Source organism: Eurytemora carolleeae, unplaced genomic scaffold (genome assembly GCF_000591075.1).
Source record: "Eurytemora carolleeae unplaced genomic scaffold, Eaff_2.0 scaffold234, whole genome shotgun sequence".
Lineage (NCBI taxonomy): Eukaryota > Metazoa > Arthropoda > Copepoda > Calanoida > Temoridae > Eurytemora > Eurytemora carolleeae.
This window is the reverse complement of record NW_019396124.1, coordinates 36,035-55,297: the sequence shown is the minus strand read 5'-3', so window position 1 is coordinate 55,297 and position 19,263 is coordinate 36,035. Positions and strand designations below refer to the sequence as shown.

General features: G+C 31.6%; 1 protein-coding gene across 2 annotated transcripts in view; it reads left to right on the top strand.

Moving 5' to 3' along the window:
* The first annotated feature begins 12,713 nt into the window (after positions 1-12,713).
* LOC111695652 (uncharacterized) overlaps positions 12,714-19,263 on the top strand; it is a 36,105-nt gene continuing 29,555 nt past the window's right edge. For both annotated transcript variants that reach the window (XM_023465046.1, XM_023465045.1), the window contains exons 1-6: positions 12,714-12,843; positions 15,426-15,549; positions 16,001-16,367; positions 17,197-17,234; positions 17,909-17,965; positions 18,699-18,767. In XM_023465046.1, the coding sequence (XP_023320814.1) occupies positions 15,427-15,549; positions 16,001-16,367; positions 17,197-17,234; positions 17,909-17,965; positions 18,699-18,767 (654 nt within the window). In that variant the 5' untranslated portion in view covers positions 12,714-12,843; position 15,426. The remainder of the gene's footprint in view (positions 12,844-15,425; positions 15,550-16,000; positions 16,368-17,196; positions 17,235-17,908; positions 17,966-18,698; positions 18,768-19,263) is intronic.

Genomic DNA, 19,263 nt, shown 5'->3' with positions numbered 1-19,263 from the left:
TTATTTTTTTCATACGACACTCTTAATTAAATACTTTAAATACTCTTTGGGCTAACAGGAGATTCAAAGAAAGTTCTTTTTAAATCGTTTTTTTATTACAAAAGTTGTCCTAGACCGGTGACTTTTTATGGTATTTTTGGAAATTTTAAAATGCTTTCAAGTACATTAAACGTGTTTTTCTACTTTTCAGTTTCTTATACATTTAGAAATATACAAACTTTTTAGAAATTACCAAAATTCCACACGTCTTTTTCGGTTATGTTCATTTTAACTTCTAAAGAACGTTGATTNTTCCTATCTTCCATTTCATCAAGCTTTTTAAACCATAATCATAATAAACAGAGAGAAACGGAAGAAAGAAAACGACTGCCAGGGCGAAGACGACGGAAAAGAAAGAAAGGGTTTATGAGAAACGGAAATGAACGAGTATCAGATACAACTGCGGACAGTGTTGGCAAGGTGAAATTGTGCTTTTCTTCTGTCTGTCTGCGGAAATTATGATCTTTCCAGAAAAACCAAGATTCCCAGGGGAAAAAAAACGTTTTTACGGTAAGAACAGAACAACTTTTAAAGTTTAGGAAATCTTCATTTTTTGTTGCCGGTCAAAAAAAAAATCTTAACGATTATACAAAACAAAGCTCTAAGTTGTCACACAACATTATTTATTTTGGATTCGTAGAAATAATCGTCAAGACTTTTATTGACATTTTTTAATTTCCTACTTTAAAAGTTGTCCCGTTCTTTGCGCATTTTTGTTCTGAGTAAAGTAGCTTTAATTCGGAAATTGATAATTACAAAGATTTTGTGAGCCCGTTAGATATAGTTCGCCATATTTGTTCGAATAGTTGTCTAAATTTTGTTTGATGTTTAAGGTTAAAATCAAGGTGTATCGAGGTGCAGACAGAGAGGATGAAAACTTTACTCCATGGGGATTTCTAGCAACACATCCAGTATAGATTATTATAAAACAAGATTAGATTTTATTATTGTATAGATCAAATAAAATTATATATTATATGTTATATCTAGCTGCTTTGAATTTAAACTTCAATCCATTTCTTCTTTAAAAGGCCCAAGACAGATATTTTCTAATCCCTTATAGTGAATGTGCAATTACATAAATTGCGTCTGTGACAATGAATAAATTATCTTTGTTTAAGTTTTTTAGTTAAAATTTCTTCTAACATTTTTTTTTCAAAAGTCGTAAGTAATACAACTTTCCAGCATTGAACTTCTTCTTATGCAAACCTGAGGATTAATTTGATTTCCCCTAGATAATTGTGCTGGTCATATCCTGCAGAGAAAACTTTAGCTCAGAGATCAATTGCATTGATCCTCAAATTTTAAATTGCCCACATTGGGTTTCAAGATCAAGTGTTGAAGGTTAGATATATTCTATACACTAGTTCCACCCCTTAAGCTCTTTTCATAAAGGAAACACCTCCTAAGTTCTTAAAAGCAAACATTGAAAGGTTTGGAGGTTCCTGTTAACGATGAACTAAATAAACATATGCATGGCCTTAACCTTAGCTTCTAAAATATATGGAGATATCGACGAAAACGATGCGAGCTATTTTTAGAATTTTGAACGGTTTTATCCCATTTTCTGTTATTTTTCTCATATTTTCAAAGACTTTCTAGTTTTCTTTTTTGTCTTACTTTTGCATTTACCGAGATAAAGATTCGTGTCTTATCATATTTCTTTCTCATTTTTGCATCATGTAGATATTTGTCAAAAGTGTAAACCTTCAGATAAAACACGGGATTCCAGAGAAAAATATGCAAAAATTATTATATGTTTTTTACATAGAACACCTATAGTTTTCATTGGGTCTCCGGAAAAATTTAAAACAGACAGAGTATTGGCTGAAGTGCATGCAGAAGCTTTAATTTCGAACTTGTTTATAGCACCAAAAGTTTTGACTAATACGCCTATTTAAAAGAAAGCAATTTCTAGATCTGGGTCACTTTAGATTTTTCCCAGCTAACAAAACTCTGTTTGTATCCAAAACCTCAAGGACCTTAAATTTTGCCCAGAAAATATGTTAACAAATTTTAAAGTCAATGTTTACAAAAAATAGTGAAATAAATCAGTAATAAAAATAACGAACCGACCTAAAAGTCTGATAATCTACTAAACAAGTAAAGAAACTGTTCACTTGTTTAAGAATATGCCAATTTTAAAAATTAGTGTCACAACAATTCCACTTCTATCGCTTAAGGATTATATTTTCTACTTATTGTTAAATTAACAATCTTGTTTTCATGGAAACCCTGCAGCAGGAATATTAAGCGCATGCGCAGAAAGGAGAGCAATGTCTTTTAAGGACTGCGGTGTAAGAAAGGATTATATTTCCTACTGCAGCAAAAGATAACTGGATAACTGTCTTTGAGCTCTGGACGTAAATCTTACATGTCATACATCAATCTATCTATAAATATATTCACTGAATAAAAACAATTAATCATCGTTCTGTCTGTTCCGAATAAACGTCTAAACGTCTGAACCGAATAGATCAAAATAAATTAATGCTTCGTTTAAACTCTATTTTTCTAATCCCTATATTTATGCAACCTGTCGGTTTGGTATTTGATCTTGTAGAATTTATAATTTCAAATATCAAAGGTTTAGAAAATCTGGTTGCAAAGATATAAGGATTAGAAAATTAAAGTCTAATGTAAGTGCTCAGTTCTTATGTGGTGGAAGTTACTGTTTTTTTCATTTAAGGATGAGTTTTTATCTGATGTGCGTTCTCTCAAAGACTTTTTTCTCGTAATTTAAACATTTCAATAAGGAAATTTGAAAATTTTTGTTTTAATTTATGAACTATGTTATTAAAAAATATTATCTATACTTTTAAAAAAAGCAAACTGATTTATTTTGCAGTCGCGGACACAGCTAGTCCTTTCTTAGAATTAGATTTTAATTATCTCTTTGTTAAGTTCCTGTAAAATCCCTGCAATTAAACTTAAATCCTTTAATTGCAAAGTTTATCCTATGCAATACGGAGTTCAGTCGATGTGGTTAAAATTCAAACCAAAAGCTATACTGTACCCCATGGGAATCGTTATTTATGTATGTTAGCTAATAACAAATTTTAAATGTTTAATTTTAAACCACAAAATAATTTGTAAGAAAATCTTTAAAAATTCATTGAACCGCCAAAACCCAGTTCCAATTGAGCGTCGGCTCAAATCTTGAATCTATGAATACAATTTAAAGTGGAACCAACCATGTTTTGAGCAGTGCCGAATTTGAGACGATGCTCAAATTCGGCCTCTGAAAGCAATAATACCAAGTTTTCTCCTCTCAATTCAAACAAAAAAGATTCCCCCTATTTCGTTAAATATGAATTGATCATATTTTGTCTTGAATTTGGTTTATCTGCGGAGAAAGTGCCCTGAGGACTCCCAGGATATGTAGGAAATAAAACAGTTTTCTATACATCGGAGAATATAAATAGTTGGAGTCCGAACCTACACCCCTCTCTACACTATACACCGAGGATCTTAATCTCAGTTTTTCTCCAACCTTGTACACACAAACTTCTCATCTTTCCAATCCGTCCTGATAGAACTTATCCATCTCCTAACCTAACGGAGTTTGAACCTAATCCAGTGATCAGTGTTATAAGTTTATAAACGAGGATTTAATCCATAAGAATATTTAAGTAGGAAATTTTATGTTGGTACAAAGGATGCAAAATGTACATTTACTTTATCGATACAGCTGAGTCTCTTAAGAATCCTTTAAAGTTTGGTTCATCACCTATCTGTTATAGTATAAAGTACTAGCCTTATAGGGCGCTTCGCGCCCATCTTCTAAATTAATTGTGAACATGTTCTCTTTGTATACATCGTAAAACAAAACAAAAATAATTCGCGGATTTTTACAAAAAATTTCGTGGATTTTTAAAATTTTCAAAAATTTAATGAAGATCGAATTTTGATGGAGACAAATATTTAAAATTTTGATCATTCATAAACTTTCCCTCTGGGCACGTGATGTCCCACAAAAACTTTGGGTCCGATCGGTTCAGCCGTTTTGACGTTTATTTGATACAAACAAACAGACAGACACCCAGACAAACAGACAAGCCAAATTTATATATAGAAGAAGAATCAGAAAACCGCCCAATTAGAAGACGACATTAAAGCAATAATTATAGTGTATTTGATGTTGTTACGAAGCAAATAGTTTTACTAGTAAATTATTAAATCACTAATTGAGTGAAACATGGGTCTGTATATTGTATACTGCACAATTGCTTTACTCATGCTCATATTGGACTATTTAAAGTCATAACTTGAGTCTAAAAGTGGTCTTCATATTTTCTGGTTCTCACTGTATATAACTTATTATAAATTAGGCCAAAAATTACACAGATCTTAGCATAAATACTTACAAGACTTACAGACAAAGTCAATTATCTCTAAATTAATAGTTTCCGAAAACGGAAAGCAGTAAAATTATTATGGGCGTTATTTTCCTGTTTTCTGAAATCTGATCTTAAACTATAGTCGGAGAATCTGACACAATACATTTTAATTAGAATTTTACAGATGGGTTAAATTTTGCAATCAATAATTATTTTTAAGATAAATCTTTTAGTTTTACATGAACAACTATTAAAAGTCATAACTTAAGTCTATTAAAGACGTCTTTAAATTTCAAAGTTTTCTGGTTCTCACTGTATGTAAACAATCTCTTAAATTTAAGCAAAGAGCAAACACGATAATAAATTTATTGTTTTTTCCAGTTGCCACTGTATTAAGCTATTTAATGTCATCCCAATCCCCTGTATATTTGATTTTAAACCGTGTATGCAATATATATATATATATATATATATATATATATATATAAGGATGAATAAATGTTCTGCAGATTAATAAAACACCAGACAGCACTAAACTTTTTCAATAAAAAAAATTTTTATCGTTACAAACTTACAGATCCCAGCATGTTCCATGTCGAGGACAAAAAAACTGTTTTATTAAAATAATTTTCAGTTTTATATTCCAGACTACCAACTATAGACAGTTTGGTATGGTTAGAATTTTTCATTTCTTTTTTTATGTTGCGTTAAGAGGATTTTCTAATTATGAAGCTTATATAGATGTAATCTGTATATTGTGCTATTAGGCATGTAATAGGCTTTTGGAGTAAAATTAAAGATAAGAAAAAATTATAGATGTGGCGAAGCGTAGGCAAAGCGAATTGTAAAAAACCGAGAAAATCATGACAATTTAAACATTGTGTTACTGTTTTTACCCTGTGAATTTCTGTTCACAAAATCTAACAAAATATCTACAAATAATATAATTTATATCATACATGATGATGATACAAGATGTTTGAAGGAAAATGTTTTTCACTTGTTTTAGGAAATATGCATTATTGCCGAATCTGACAAAAAATTAACCTTACCCTTTCTTTTTATTATATTTTTAAGGTTTGCGGTTGCATGATATTTGCACACCTGTTCCTTGGGATCAGGATAGTTATGGAGGCCTATTCATTAAGTGGTGCGGGGGGGGGGGGCTATTGGGGTTAAGCCACTCACTAAAACTATGGTTCCAAGGTACGTAGGTGTTCAGCCCCCTGCCCCCGGTCCCCCCCCTTGAAAAAATTCCTATACATTATACGCCCCTGGGCTGTTACGTAACAGAGTTACCCACAAAAGATGAGACTTTAGAGATGACTGTACGGAATATATTTACTCTTAGTTATTATTATGGATCCCTCTGCTTAGCAAATAAGTTTTTGTAATTCCAAAAATTCATTAATCGTTTAATTTACAATATCTCTCTTAAAACTACAGTTCTATTTTTTTATTCAGGGGCGAATACAAGGGCGGCCCTTGCAGTAGAGTTTCCAGGCAATGGCATTTTTCATTGCGATTCATTGCGTTGAATTTCGCGAAATGATTTTTTTTTGTTGCGCATGCATGGCGTAAAACAATTCGCAATAAAGATTGCGCAATAAAACAAGTGCACGCAAAAACAACAATTTTGTTTTGCTTATCATTGCGTTTATTGTAATTAACAAGATTGTGCGGTTTTACGCAAAAAAAACAAGCGCAATATTGCGCAAAGACATGATTTTGAGGTGCAATAAATAATAAATAAAAACTCTAGATAATTCCATTTGTTAAAGAAATTGAGTTTTTAAAACAAACTCAAATTTTCTAATTTCCACATTTTTGCAACCTGATGGTATGAACCTTTGATATTTCAGACCATAAACTATGTATATGATCGAACAGAATTCATAGTTTGAATTAGCAAGGGTCTACGACATCGGATTGCAAAGATATAGAAATGAGAAAATCATAGTTTGTGGCAAAAACGCAGTTCTTTAACCTTTGCATTTTATAACACTATATATCCATTTACTGCACTCATTACATTCTTGTTCCATTTCCTTCCCCTTTCAAATTCTACTCCATTTTTATTTCTTTTCATTCTGTCAATAGCCAATATTACCTCTCTGTATAATTGTATTTCCTTCTCCTTCACACACATATATATATATATATAGCAGTTTCTAGGATTATTTTCTAAAGTACAATGTTTACTTGTTCCTTCTCAAGCAATAAAGCAATAGCGCAAAATTCATGTAATCGCAATGTCAACTTTTCCCGCAATATATATTGCGTATCAATGCGCCAAAATGTCAATATTGCGCGCAACACTAATGGGCAATAGAAAGCAACCATCGGGCATCGTTACGGGCAATGTTATTGTGATTGAAACCCCTACATTGAAGCCATGGCTAACCAGCTGGGAAAATTGCTCCCCCAAAGCATCAAGGGGAGAAAAAACTCTCGAGTTGATCCACCGGCCTGGTTAATTCCTGTCTCCGCCCCTGGTATTATTTCATTTCTACTAGTTTTGCCAATCGGTATAATATCATGTATAAGCGGGCCGTAGCTAGGAATTTAGTATGGTACAAATAAAAAAAAAGTGCAGTATGGTCCATGAAGGAGGAGCGAAATTTTTTTTTTACCTCAAAACCGCAGAAAATGTATGAGAAATGTATGAGGGCTAGGGAGTGCAGAAGTCCTCAATTGGAAATCACCGCGCCACCCAAATGTGTTTTGCGGTATATGCGCTCCTCAATTGGTAATCTCCACCACCTCAATTGGTAATCAGACAAAAAAGGGTAACATTAAATCGTTTATTTCTTAGAAATAAGACCATATTTACATCTGGTACATGGCACTGGCCGGCATTCTTCGTAGGTCGGATGGACACTTTTCGTAGGTCGGATGGGCATTTTTCGTAGGTCGGATGGGCACTTTTCGTAGGTCGGATGGGCATTTTTTGTAGGTCGGCCCAGACATGTGGCCGAGCCTGTCCTAGCCGCAGCGCTCAGAAATGAGCTTAACTTAATCTAACCCTATTATACACTAATTTTATTAAAAATTGTTGAATTAAAGGTCTTTCATGGCCGCAGCGCTCGGCCCCCCTACAAAAAGTGCCCATCCGACATACGAAATGTGCCCACCAACCTACGAAATAATGCATCCCATCCGACCTACGAAAAATGCCCATCCGACCTACGAAAAGTGTGCCCATCCTGTACCTACGAAAAATGCCCATCCGACCTACGAAAAGTGCCCATCCGACCTACGAAAAATGCCCATCCGACCTACGAAAAATGCCCATCCGACCTACAAAAGTGCCCATCCTGTACCTACGAAAAATGCCCATCCGACCTACGAAAAATGCCCATCCGACCTACGAAAAATGCCCATCCGGCCTACGAAAAATGCCCATCCGACCTACAAAAAGTGCCCATGCACTGACCTTGCAATTGAGTGGCCGTCCGACAGTTACAATTAATTATTTCTACCCTACTGCGCATAGGCATGACAAAAGCTGCTGAATAGGTCAGATGTTGCAGTAGGTCGGATGGGCAGTATAGCGGATGGGCAATAGGACGGATGGGCAGTAGAGCGGATCAACATTACCCTTCTGGACTCCCCCCTCCTGAAACAACTAAAAAAAACTATGCTTTTGAGAGGTTTCCTAAAAAGAAAGATTGTAGCTAAACTGTGAATTGAATAAAATCTCTGATGACTTGAACAAAAATCATAATGTCATAATATTTTGCGCAATCCATTCTTATCCCTGTTGGCCCTTTGCGTACTGTTTAAATGCGTATAACTCCCTGTTCCTGTAGTTTTGCGTAGAGGGCCCGTGCAGACTACAGACTACAGAGGGCCCCGATCAGCTGTAGTGTACTCTGAAGAGAAACTGTATCACTTATAGCTTAGTAAAAATTTGTCCGCTGTTCTTGACGTCTCCGTGATGAAGCCTTGTAAAATGAATCGATCAGCTGTAAATAAACATAGAAAACTCAGCTGACAGTGACAATATAATCAGGATCTACAAAATAGAAAAAATATCAACTTTAAATTGGAAAATCGTGCAAGAATACATTCATATTCTTCATTTGAAGATGAAGCAATTTTTTTATCTAGAGATGCAGTTTTTATTAATTGTTTAAAACACGCATACCAAGTTCTCAATTGGATAATGTTAGATTAAGATATATCTAATATATCTAATTCGTCCCATGAGTCCCAACTTTCCCTTATAGTGTGGATTTTATAGAAAGTATTTATAAAAATGGAAAAAGGAGTGGAGAATGTATTCTGAGAATGTATTTACATAGTTTTACTTTATTAGCGCAGGCGCTACAGCATTTTTAGTGTGAGGAGGGGCATAACAAGTATATTAAGAATTTTGTGCTAAGCTCGCCGTAAATCGCTCGTCAAGGGGAGATCTAATAACGCCCTCTCAGCATCTATAGATATTAAGTTGTAATCTCTGTTTGTATGTCCGATCACAGCTCATGAACCCCTGGACCGATTTGCCTCATATTTTGACTGGGGAACTTAGCTTGGTTTTGAGAGTCTAAGTTAATTTGAGTAACTATGAGTAATCTGCAGATAAGATTTATATATAGCTACTAATAATGAATATTCCAAGAATACCAAGGTTTGCTTTAGAACTGCGCGTAAAATGGTGTAAAATGGTTAAATCTAGATTTATCTAGATAATTGAAGTAATAGTCAATAACATACGCACTCGCAGTCCAATGTGATAGATTTCTAGTTCACTTAATAATTAATGTACCGGGTGGCAACGCGACGGCCACCAAGCTAGTCCTTTGATAGAGGGGGGGGGGGGGCTAGGTCAATATGTAAGAATCGTATTTTTTAATTTGAAAATAACTTTTGTATTTAATCACTCCAACAGGCTTAATTGAAATGTCAACAGGATTTTCTTTTCAGTGTTGTGAACTTGAAATAGTGACAAAGCATTAACAGTGATTTATAGTGTTCCTATAGCTTGATAACCCAGCTTTGCATGAACACTAAGCATTCACAGTAAAAGTCAGCCCACTTAAAACTTTTAAACCAAGCTAAGACTATTTTCTAGCTTCTAACGAATTCCCAAATCTAAATTTGAGGCAAATCGATCAATGGGTTCCTAAGTCATGATCGGACAAACGGATAACAGACCAACAAACAGAGATTACTGCTTTATGTATAAGATATGAGATGTAATTGTTATTAAGAATCAATATAAATGCAGCTTATCTTTTTTTCCCTAATAATATAGGAAAAATTAGTCCTCAATAATATTCATATTCCATGTTATTGTTGTTTACAATTTGACCTAAAATTGTCAGAGTTAGTTTTAAAGTTTTATCTTAAAGTATTTAGGAGGGGAATTTAGAAATTTAATAAAACTCAATAAAATGCGCAGGGAATTGACACTTTGAGTTATACTGACACACTTCACAGAGCACAGACAAAATAAGATTCTTGGGGAGTTCAAAATTTTCGGCCTGTATTTCTAAAAACATAAAGATATGAAAATTATTAAGTTATTTTTCAGTTTGCTCATTGTAAATTGAAAATACAAAAATTTCACGTCTAAAAATCTATTATTAGAATATAGAAGGTAAATAAAACTCGATAAATTTTAAGATTGCCAATACATAAATCAATGATCCTCTATGACCTCAATATATATGTATCTTCATATCTACATATTCGAAAAAATTTTACTATTTTACTTATATATTATTATTTTTTTAACAGTTAATTTGTTTATATTTATTTATCGTAAAGAGCTTCATTTATTGTTCGATTTAAATTTGTTTAAGGCTTTAGCAAGTTTTAAATGTGATGGTAAGCTTAATTTCTCAAATAAAATACCTTTATTTAATACCGGTAGCTAATACAAATTATAGGATTTGTAGATAGTTTTCTCAAAACCTAGGTTTTTGGACTCTATTCATTAGCTTTTCTTTCACTATGCCAAATATTAACCCTGAGAGAAAAAATTAACCAAAAACGATCGTTTTAAATCAATCGTTTTCTGGTTAATTTTTCCCTTTCATTTTATTTCCATAGTTTTAAATTTTTTTTTACAGAATATAGTTTTAAATGTTGAAACCTTTTACAAGTTCACACAAATAGATTCTAGTACAATGAGGCAACGTAGAATTCGTACACTTTCAGAACAGCTGTATTCTGACGTCACAAGTGTCAACTTAGTTTTTGTGCCCGACAAAATTATTAATACTAGTGATAATTTTAGAATAAAGTGCAATTTTATGTGTTCTTTATTTTCTAATTTTACACTTTTTTATTTCATCTTGGAAAACATGTCAACTAATGTGTAAAAAAAAATTTTTTCCTTGTTGTATTTGACACTTGTGACGTTTTGTATAATTGGTTCATTTCTCTGTTGCCACCAATTGTACTTGATAATCTATTTGAGTTGACAGTATTTGTGTGGCACCTTTTAAAGTCTAAAGAACCGTAAAATTCGAGAAAATCGATATATCGATATATTTTATCATATATGTGAAGGTTTTCCTTAACTCTCGTCCTTCATGAATAACATCAATACCTTTTGATGCACTTTTTGTTCGATAATTTTACCACTTTATTCCATTAATTATATTCATAAAAGTTATTTTTGATGAATATTGATTCGGGAAAAAGACCGTTTTTTATATTTGCATAATTGTTGAATAAGACGAAATATTTCAGATAAATCTTTTTTTCGATTTCAATTGGAGTCTAATCTTTTATTGTCTATTGTTATTTTCTAAAATCTTTAGGACCAAGAAAAGATGACCTAGAAAATAGCATTTTGTGTTTTTAAATGAAAATTATGGCGCCATTAGAGCTCAAGGTCACAGAGGAAAAATGTTTTGGTACCGATTTGTGTTGTGTAAGGAGTATGATGTAAAATGTGTAATGTGCACTGTGCACTGTGTATAAATGTAAATACAGCTGTGTGTAGGTTTTCTGCCCATAAAATCCGCAAATGGATAAAAACCGGTTTTATTTAATTTAATGTAATTTGAGGTATTCTAGGCTCTAGCAAAAATGCAATTCCGACTCGATACAACTTACACAGGAACTTTTAACATAAAAGGAAGGAAGATCAGGGATTTGATTTTAATTTTTACTTTTGCATTTGTAAACATCTTTTTTAAGGTGGTAATGTAAATAAGTTAGACATTTTCATTGCTTAGGATCTGGATCCGTTGGATCCTCAACATTTTGTCTTCCTGGATAGTATGTAATATGCGGATCCAAGGGGCAAAATACCAACCAAAACATGCTAAAATTTACTTTTTGCTCTTAAAACATAACATAAATTTTATCTGCAACTAAGGAGCGGTTATTAAAACTTCATAATCTCTGAATGGTTTATGAATTTCAGCGAAAAAAAAAGAAGAAAAAAGTTGAACATTTTTTTCTGTTTAAAATATATGTAAATCTTGGCCTGGAATCTGGATCCGGATCCGGTTTTCATCCAAACTAAAACAGTTTTTAATTCATAATTACATGTATCCCAACTTCAAGTTTTAGTGAACATATTTATTTTGGCAAATGTTCTCTTGCTGGGATGAATCTGAATCTGAAGCCTGAAACTTCTTGATGTTTCTGTTCGATGTATCCCATACTGCTCAACAATCTTCTTTTCCTCCTCTGTATCTCAAGTTTTTGAATCAAATGTGTTTATATCTATATATAGATAACTCGACTAAACTGTCCGTGATATTTTAAAATGTCCAATGTATTAGCTGAATCCGATATTTTGTACTCAAATCGAGTCATGATTTAGGGATGAAATCATGAAACCCAAACTTACTAATGTAATTTTTTAAATTTATTTGTCACGTCTCTCGAATCTCTCTTCGGAAAAAAACATAATTACACACATATATATTCTGACGTTCTCTTTAACACATATAAATAAAATTTATAAAACCTTTCAAAGCTCTCACCCTGTTATACATTCTTGCATTTGTGAAAATTATTGAATCCTATTGAATCCTTTTACGGTTTCGCTTACTACAAAGTTGATGTATACTTTCATTAGAATAAGATATTCATATAAAAATTCAGCTTTTTAAAATTAGATGTCGAGTTGATTTAATCAGCATAAATTTGTTTGGATTATATTTTTTTTTCACCCAACTAAACTTCAGTTGGAAAACCTCGACTTATTTTACTAAACATGCTCCTGAGCATTTCAACTACGCCAGTGTCTAAAGCAATCCTTAACGTCCATCCTCCACTCTAAATCGTATTTTTTTTGGAGGCTCAAATTTAACTATTATACAATTGCGTAAGAATGAAATGAAGCTATATAGATACAAATGTTTATTTTCAGATAACACAACAAATACAAGTGAAAGATGCCAAAATGTTGAGGAGAAAATGGAAAAGAAATAAGAAGAAAAAGAATCGTTTTGTGGTGAAAATTTGAGGTCTTTTTAACGAAAAAGCTGAGGTAAGTAAGATCAGGCCAATTGGCATTCAATATAATCTAACGGAAATATAAAAGTAGTTTTATGTAAGTTATTAATTTAAGAGCACTGTAAACGATTCACAATAGTACCATTAAATTCTTAATCTTGGAAGGACTGCATATCGTTTTTTATTGCTGGAATATTACAAATTTTTTTCATTTATTTTTAAATCTTTAACCCATTATCTATTCTTAAAGTAAAACTGTAAAAGAACAAAAATTTGCTAGAAGATTGTAAAAATAATATATAAAATCTCAAGATAATTCCACCAAGTTGGCTTCTATGAAAAACAGACCAAAAATATTGTTTCCCGCTGTAATTTCCTTTTTTAATTTAATTCAATTCAAAAGATTTTTTTTTATTTAAATTAAGACAACGTTTTTTTAATGCTAAAACTCATTTAAATGACGAGAACACCGAACAATAAACAGAAATAAAGCTGATACACGTCGCTCTTTATTGAATTAAAATGATTGAATTAAAAGATTTAGCTTAGTCCCCCCTGGGCCCCCTGACAGTATGTTAAAAGTTTATACCAGCAAGAACTGCAGAGTGTGGATGTGTGAATAAACAGAGATCGGAAGCCGGAAAGTTTTGTATCCGTTTTTAACTTAGCACAATTTTTTTAAAAAAAAAGGATTTAATTTACATATTTTTACACTTCTTTGAATGTGAAATACTCGTTTCTCATCAATCAAAGGTCAAAAAGGTTCAACAATTAAAATTGAAACTTCAAACAGCACTGAATAAATTAAAAGGTCTAGTCATTTCCTAGATTTCAATTCCTATTAAATCAAACATGCTCGGTATGGATATCAGGGTAAGCTCAGCACTAACTCTATTAAAAGTTTCGACCCCTGAACTTCAAATACAGAAATTTTCCCTTAATGCCTACAATATGTATTTAATATTGAATTTATATTTATATTTGAATTCTAGAAATTCACGAAAGTTTGCACCTCTAGCATTTTACCATTTAACATTTTATTAAATTCAATGTTTTTGTAAATATTTTTTAAGTTGGATCACTAAAACCGTTTATATTTCACAAAAGAAAATTAAACCTAATCGAGTCAGCTGTTTTGTGAAAGAACTAAAAAATTAGACTTCTGAGAGTTGAAATTCAGAGCAAAATAATAAAGACGTTTTCTGCCCTTTTTCAAAAATTAAAAAAAGTTTCTTTTTACCATAATATTAATTAATTAATCCATATTTGTATGGTTAACATGTTTGATTCTTGAAATATTGTAGCAGGAAAATGATGTTTTGATCTTTCCTGCGACTGTAAATAGCATTTTGTTTGTCATTATTTTTACCCTTCGTTCGCACTCAACCCCATTTTGCCTCCCCCCCCACCTTTTACTGATGTTTAACGGGTTTTCTTGTTTATGTTTGGTTTCTATATTTAACCCAAGCCACGCGGAGAAATCCGTTATCCCCGAACCCGGGAGCTGGTGAGCTGGCCGGCCAGCTCACGGGGCGTGGGGTAGAATGCGAACTAAGGGTGGAGCGAAATAGAGGGAAAAAAGGCAGTTGATCGTCAGCTCCCTTAAACTGAGGTTCCCTTGAAGAATTCCCCTATTTGATGAAACTGATTTTATTCATAATATTTAGTTTGTATAAGTATCGTTCGATTTAAAGTTTGTATTTTTGTAACTTTTGTATATAAATATATTGTAAGAAAAACCGACTCGTTGAATATTTGAGAAACTCAGTGCATTGCTTTATTGATTTTTATTCATATACAATAATATTACAATTATTGTAAAATATAGTTTAAATATAAATATCCCGAGGGGATATTGTCAGAATTGCATCTTTAAACTGCATTGAACAATACAACCTCGGAATTGCACTCGAAGTACTTTAAGTTTAAAAGTCAATTAACAGTATAATGTAGTTTTTACGATATTTGGCTAATTTAGATCCGTTTCTTTGCAGTGTTTAGTCAACAACATAAGAAATAATAAGAAAACAAAACAATCGATTTAATAAAAAATACTTTTAGATCTTACAAGTTCCAATCTTCGCCCCCCCCCCCCCACCTCCTCCCCTTCTTTACTTCATTATATCTTTATATCCCGGAATCTCTATTTTCAATATTTATTAACCCTGAATGGAATATATTTATCGATATTATTTGACACTGTTCCTACACGAACTAAGTAATGTATTATTGGACATTGGATCCAGTATTAATATATAATCGATGTTAAATTACATACATTTATAGCAAAACAATGATTCGTATTAAAAACACATGTTTATAAAATAATAAAAATAATTAGTAGGTTTTAAATGCTTATGTCGTTTAGTTATAATTATGACTCAAAACGTTTTAAGAATAATTTGTGTGAACATATTGAACTATTAGGAAACGATTTTGATGTCAAGTGGCGATAAAAATAAAAATCGTTAACTTAAAAAATAGTTCGAGCCGATTTAGTATGACAATTCAGTGCAGAATTGTTTGGTAATTGTTAAAATTATTGTTTAACTACTTTTTTATCGAATCCTGAATCAAAGAAATTTAGATAAATATTTTTTATTGTTTTTTTTTTAGCATGGCAGAGGATAGCAGGGGACCCGAATCAGACCAATTCATCCAACATGATTCGAAATTCGTCCGGAAAAAAATTGTTTCTAAATCTAAATCAAAGAAGAAAGTTGAAATAAAAGAAGAACAGGGAGGTTTCTTATCCGTTTAGCCTTCATTTCCCTCCGAAACTTAAATATCAATTGTTATCTGAATAAATGAAAATTAATCGTTTTTTTGTTTCAAGTCTTCTAAAATTCAAATAATCTTCCAGAACTTCGTGATGAAATAGATTAGAACCTAATTTAAAAAGATTTAATTTCTCTACTATTGAATCTACTGAAAACACCCTTTGTTAAAAACGAAATTGGATTTGGAAGTTGGTTGTATTCGGTTGTATTTATTTGAATATTGGTTTTTCTTTTTTAAATATTCAAGGTCGTCTTAAAATCTAAATTAGAAAAAAAGAGTAAAAGCGGTTTAAAAAAAATTATTTTTAACCGACTTTTAGAATTTTTTTAACCTTTACAATTATTTTTTTTCTGCTTGTAAACAAAGAAAGTCGTGTATAATTGTTACCCCTGAAAGATAAGAAACTCCAGGTTCATGAAAACGGAGTTATTGTCACAACTAAGCCGATGAGTAGAACAAGCAAACCTCGTAATACAAAATCTAATGGAAAACGAGCGAAGTTGTCCCAAACAAACGGAAGTTTCGGTAAAACTAACATAGTGATAGCTAAAGCTAACGGAAGTAGTGTTAAAACAGGCGGCAGTGAAGTGAATCACAATAGTTCTAACGGTTCTAAACTAACGTTACTGTCGGAAGTGAGTCCTGAGACGAAGGCGGTCCTGGAGAAGACGGAGAGTAACCTGGATATCATGACAAAGAGCCTGGATAAGAGTAAGGAGTACAATGATGGTGATGATGATATTTTGAGGCTGCTTGAGGATACAACGGATACTATAGGTAATCAATCCTCAAGGTTAAAAATATAAAACTATACAAAAAAGAAATAATTAAAAAAAATTTACAGTGAATCCCAGATACATAGACCTTCATAAGTTTTTTTAATAATTCTTAAGAAACTTCTTTTTATTTTTAATTCAAGGTAAATTATTTGCCCTGAAATATGAATGCATTTAATATATTAATATTAAACTCATTTTTCCGCGGCATTTGATATTAAATATGTAATACGACATTATAAAAACACTTGCCATGTATTTATATATCTGGGATTCACTGTAGCTTTTACTATTCAACCTAAAATTGTATTCCAAATTCTAAAAAAAACTTTGGAATTCGGAATATTTGGTTCTTATACCTATGTCACAACTATTATCTTTTTTATTTGCCTTTTTAAAATATTATATTAAGTAACAAATTTCTTCACTTTCTATTTGTATTCGTCCTATTCTTATATGTTTTACTACAAGCGTAAAATATTTGAAATTCAAAAATGTCTTCGCATTCTGTCTTATGCTTACTATAAGTGTAAGAGTTCGAAATTCGTAAATGGTTTGTTCTAAATTTTATTTGAATGTTGAATGTCAAAATTTTTGTCATGTTTTTTCATTTTTATTTTTACAGTCAACAAACTGTTAATTTAAATGTTAATGTTTGAAAATGTCTCCGGGATTTTTTCTATTTTTGAATAATAAAGAAAAAAATACGAAAACTTAAAACTTCAAGTTCCGTATTTGAAAACGATTATTCGCAGGACGAATCCATGGATTCCTGATCACTTTTAAAAAAAGATAATATTTTGCAAATAATATTAATTAAAAAATTTCAGATTCTGAAGGAAAAGTTCGGGGAGGAAGTTACAATAAGGAACTTTATTTTTTTTTTCATTTAAAATATAGAACTCTTCTATTTTTTATATTTGTGAGATTTTTGAAGATGAAGATAAAAGATATTAATTTTAATTGATTATTTGAATAAGCTTATGTAAATATCACAAAAATTGTTTATACAAGAGAATACAGCTTTTTAGCGGATTCCTTTTCATAAAATCGCAGAATTCAGAAAATTTGCATTCAACACCCCCCACCCACTCTCTTTTGACAAGTAAGATAAATCTGGCTAGAAACAAGAATGTGTGGTTGAGATTTATTTGGCAAAGGTCTAGAGGTGTAGGACAAAGGAGTCTAGAAACTAGTTCAAGAATTCCATTTATCGAATTATATATATGTATTTCTTTGTATTTCTTTAATCAAAAAATGTTGCGAATTTTTCTGTTTCCGAAAGTTTAAAAAAAACTTTCTGGGCAAATTTGATTAAGCTCTTAAGTTTTTGCCTCACTTTCAGTTTTCTTTCCCAATAATGATTTACATTTTTTAATATGTTTGTTGTATATTTGTACCGTATTTTTGATAGTTCAAAGATAGAAATATGTAAAAATAATAATCAAATGATAATGAGCTCAGCTTTTTCTTTGTATTTTGTTAAAATGTTATTGGTTTTAATAATAAATATAATTTAGTCAAAAATAAATAAAATGTTAGGGATCTTCGAGCTTGCTTTTAAACGCCACTTCAATCATAACTGGAACATCAAAAAAGGTGAAACAATGCTTAAATTCTTATCACAAAAGTTTCAAGCTTCTGGATTGAGAACAAAGAATTTATAGTCTCTTCTGTCTCAAGAATTTTAAACTTTAACGTTAATGGCTCTTCTTCTTTTACATTTTTCTTCTTAATTTAAAAGATTTAAAGTTCTGATTAGTTTGACAATTTTTATCATAAATAAATCTTTTTTTAATCTATATATAAATTTGGCTTGTTTGTCTGTCTGTCTGTCTGTCTGTCATGTTTGTATCCAATAAACGTCAAAACGACTGAACCGATCGGGCCCAAATTTTTTGTGGGACATCTAGGGAGCCCAGGGAAGGTTTATGAATCATCAAAATTTCAAATATTTGTCTCCATCAAAATTCGATCGTCATTAAATTATTTAAAATTTTGAAAATCCGCGAAATTTTTGGTGAAAATCCGCGAATTATTTTTGTTTAGTTTTACGATGTACACAAAGAGAACATGTTTACAACTAATTTAGAAGATGGGCGCGAAGCGCCCTCTAAGGCTAGAAAGAAGGGCGCGAAGCGCCTTGAATTTCTAGTATTCCTAAATTTTCACAATTTTGCCGAGAAATGAAGAGAAAATCGGTATCCTCGGTTTAGTTTTGTTTAACGACAAATTATAGTTGGAATAATATATTTAAGCTATTTTAAGTTTTAAGACAAATTATGAGATTTTGTTTCTAAAATGATTTGATTATTATTTTGCTATTTCTAAGGGGGAGAATGATATTTATGATGAAAAATTCAACCCAAAATCTCTTCACAATGAATCTCTACCAACCAAGGTATTTAATATATCCACATATTTGAATCTCGTACTTATTTATAGGTTTGGATCAAAAGCAAACATTTTTTATGTAGATATTTAATTAAACTGACTAAAGTTCGAATTTAATTAATTTGTGCCACATCTCAAATCCGCCAAAAACCGGTTTCAATTGAGTGTCGGCTTTAATCTTGAAACATTTTTGAAACAATTTTAAGTGGAACCAATCAAATTTTAGCCGCCGCTCAAATTCTTTAAATTCGGCCTCAGGTATTCGTTATTTCTTAGCTAAAAACTGAACGTTGAACATCCGTTCAGTGAACGTTTGTTTTCGTTCTTAAAGTTAACAATCTTAGTTTCGTAAAATTTTAAGAAAGTCTCAGTTATTTTTTTCCTTTTATTTTTTAAAAAAGTTAAGGGAAAGTATATTATATAAATGCGCTCTTAAATTTCTACATATTTTTTTCTTTCATTTTCACAATATAATGTTTATTACTGCATTTAATCATATAGCA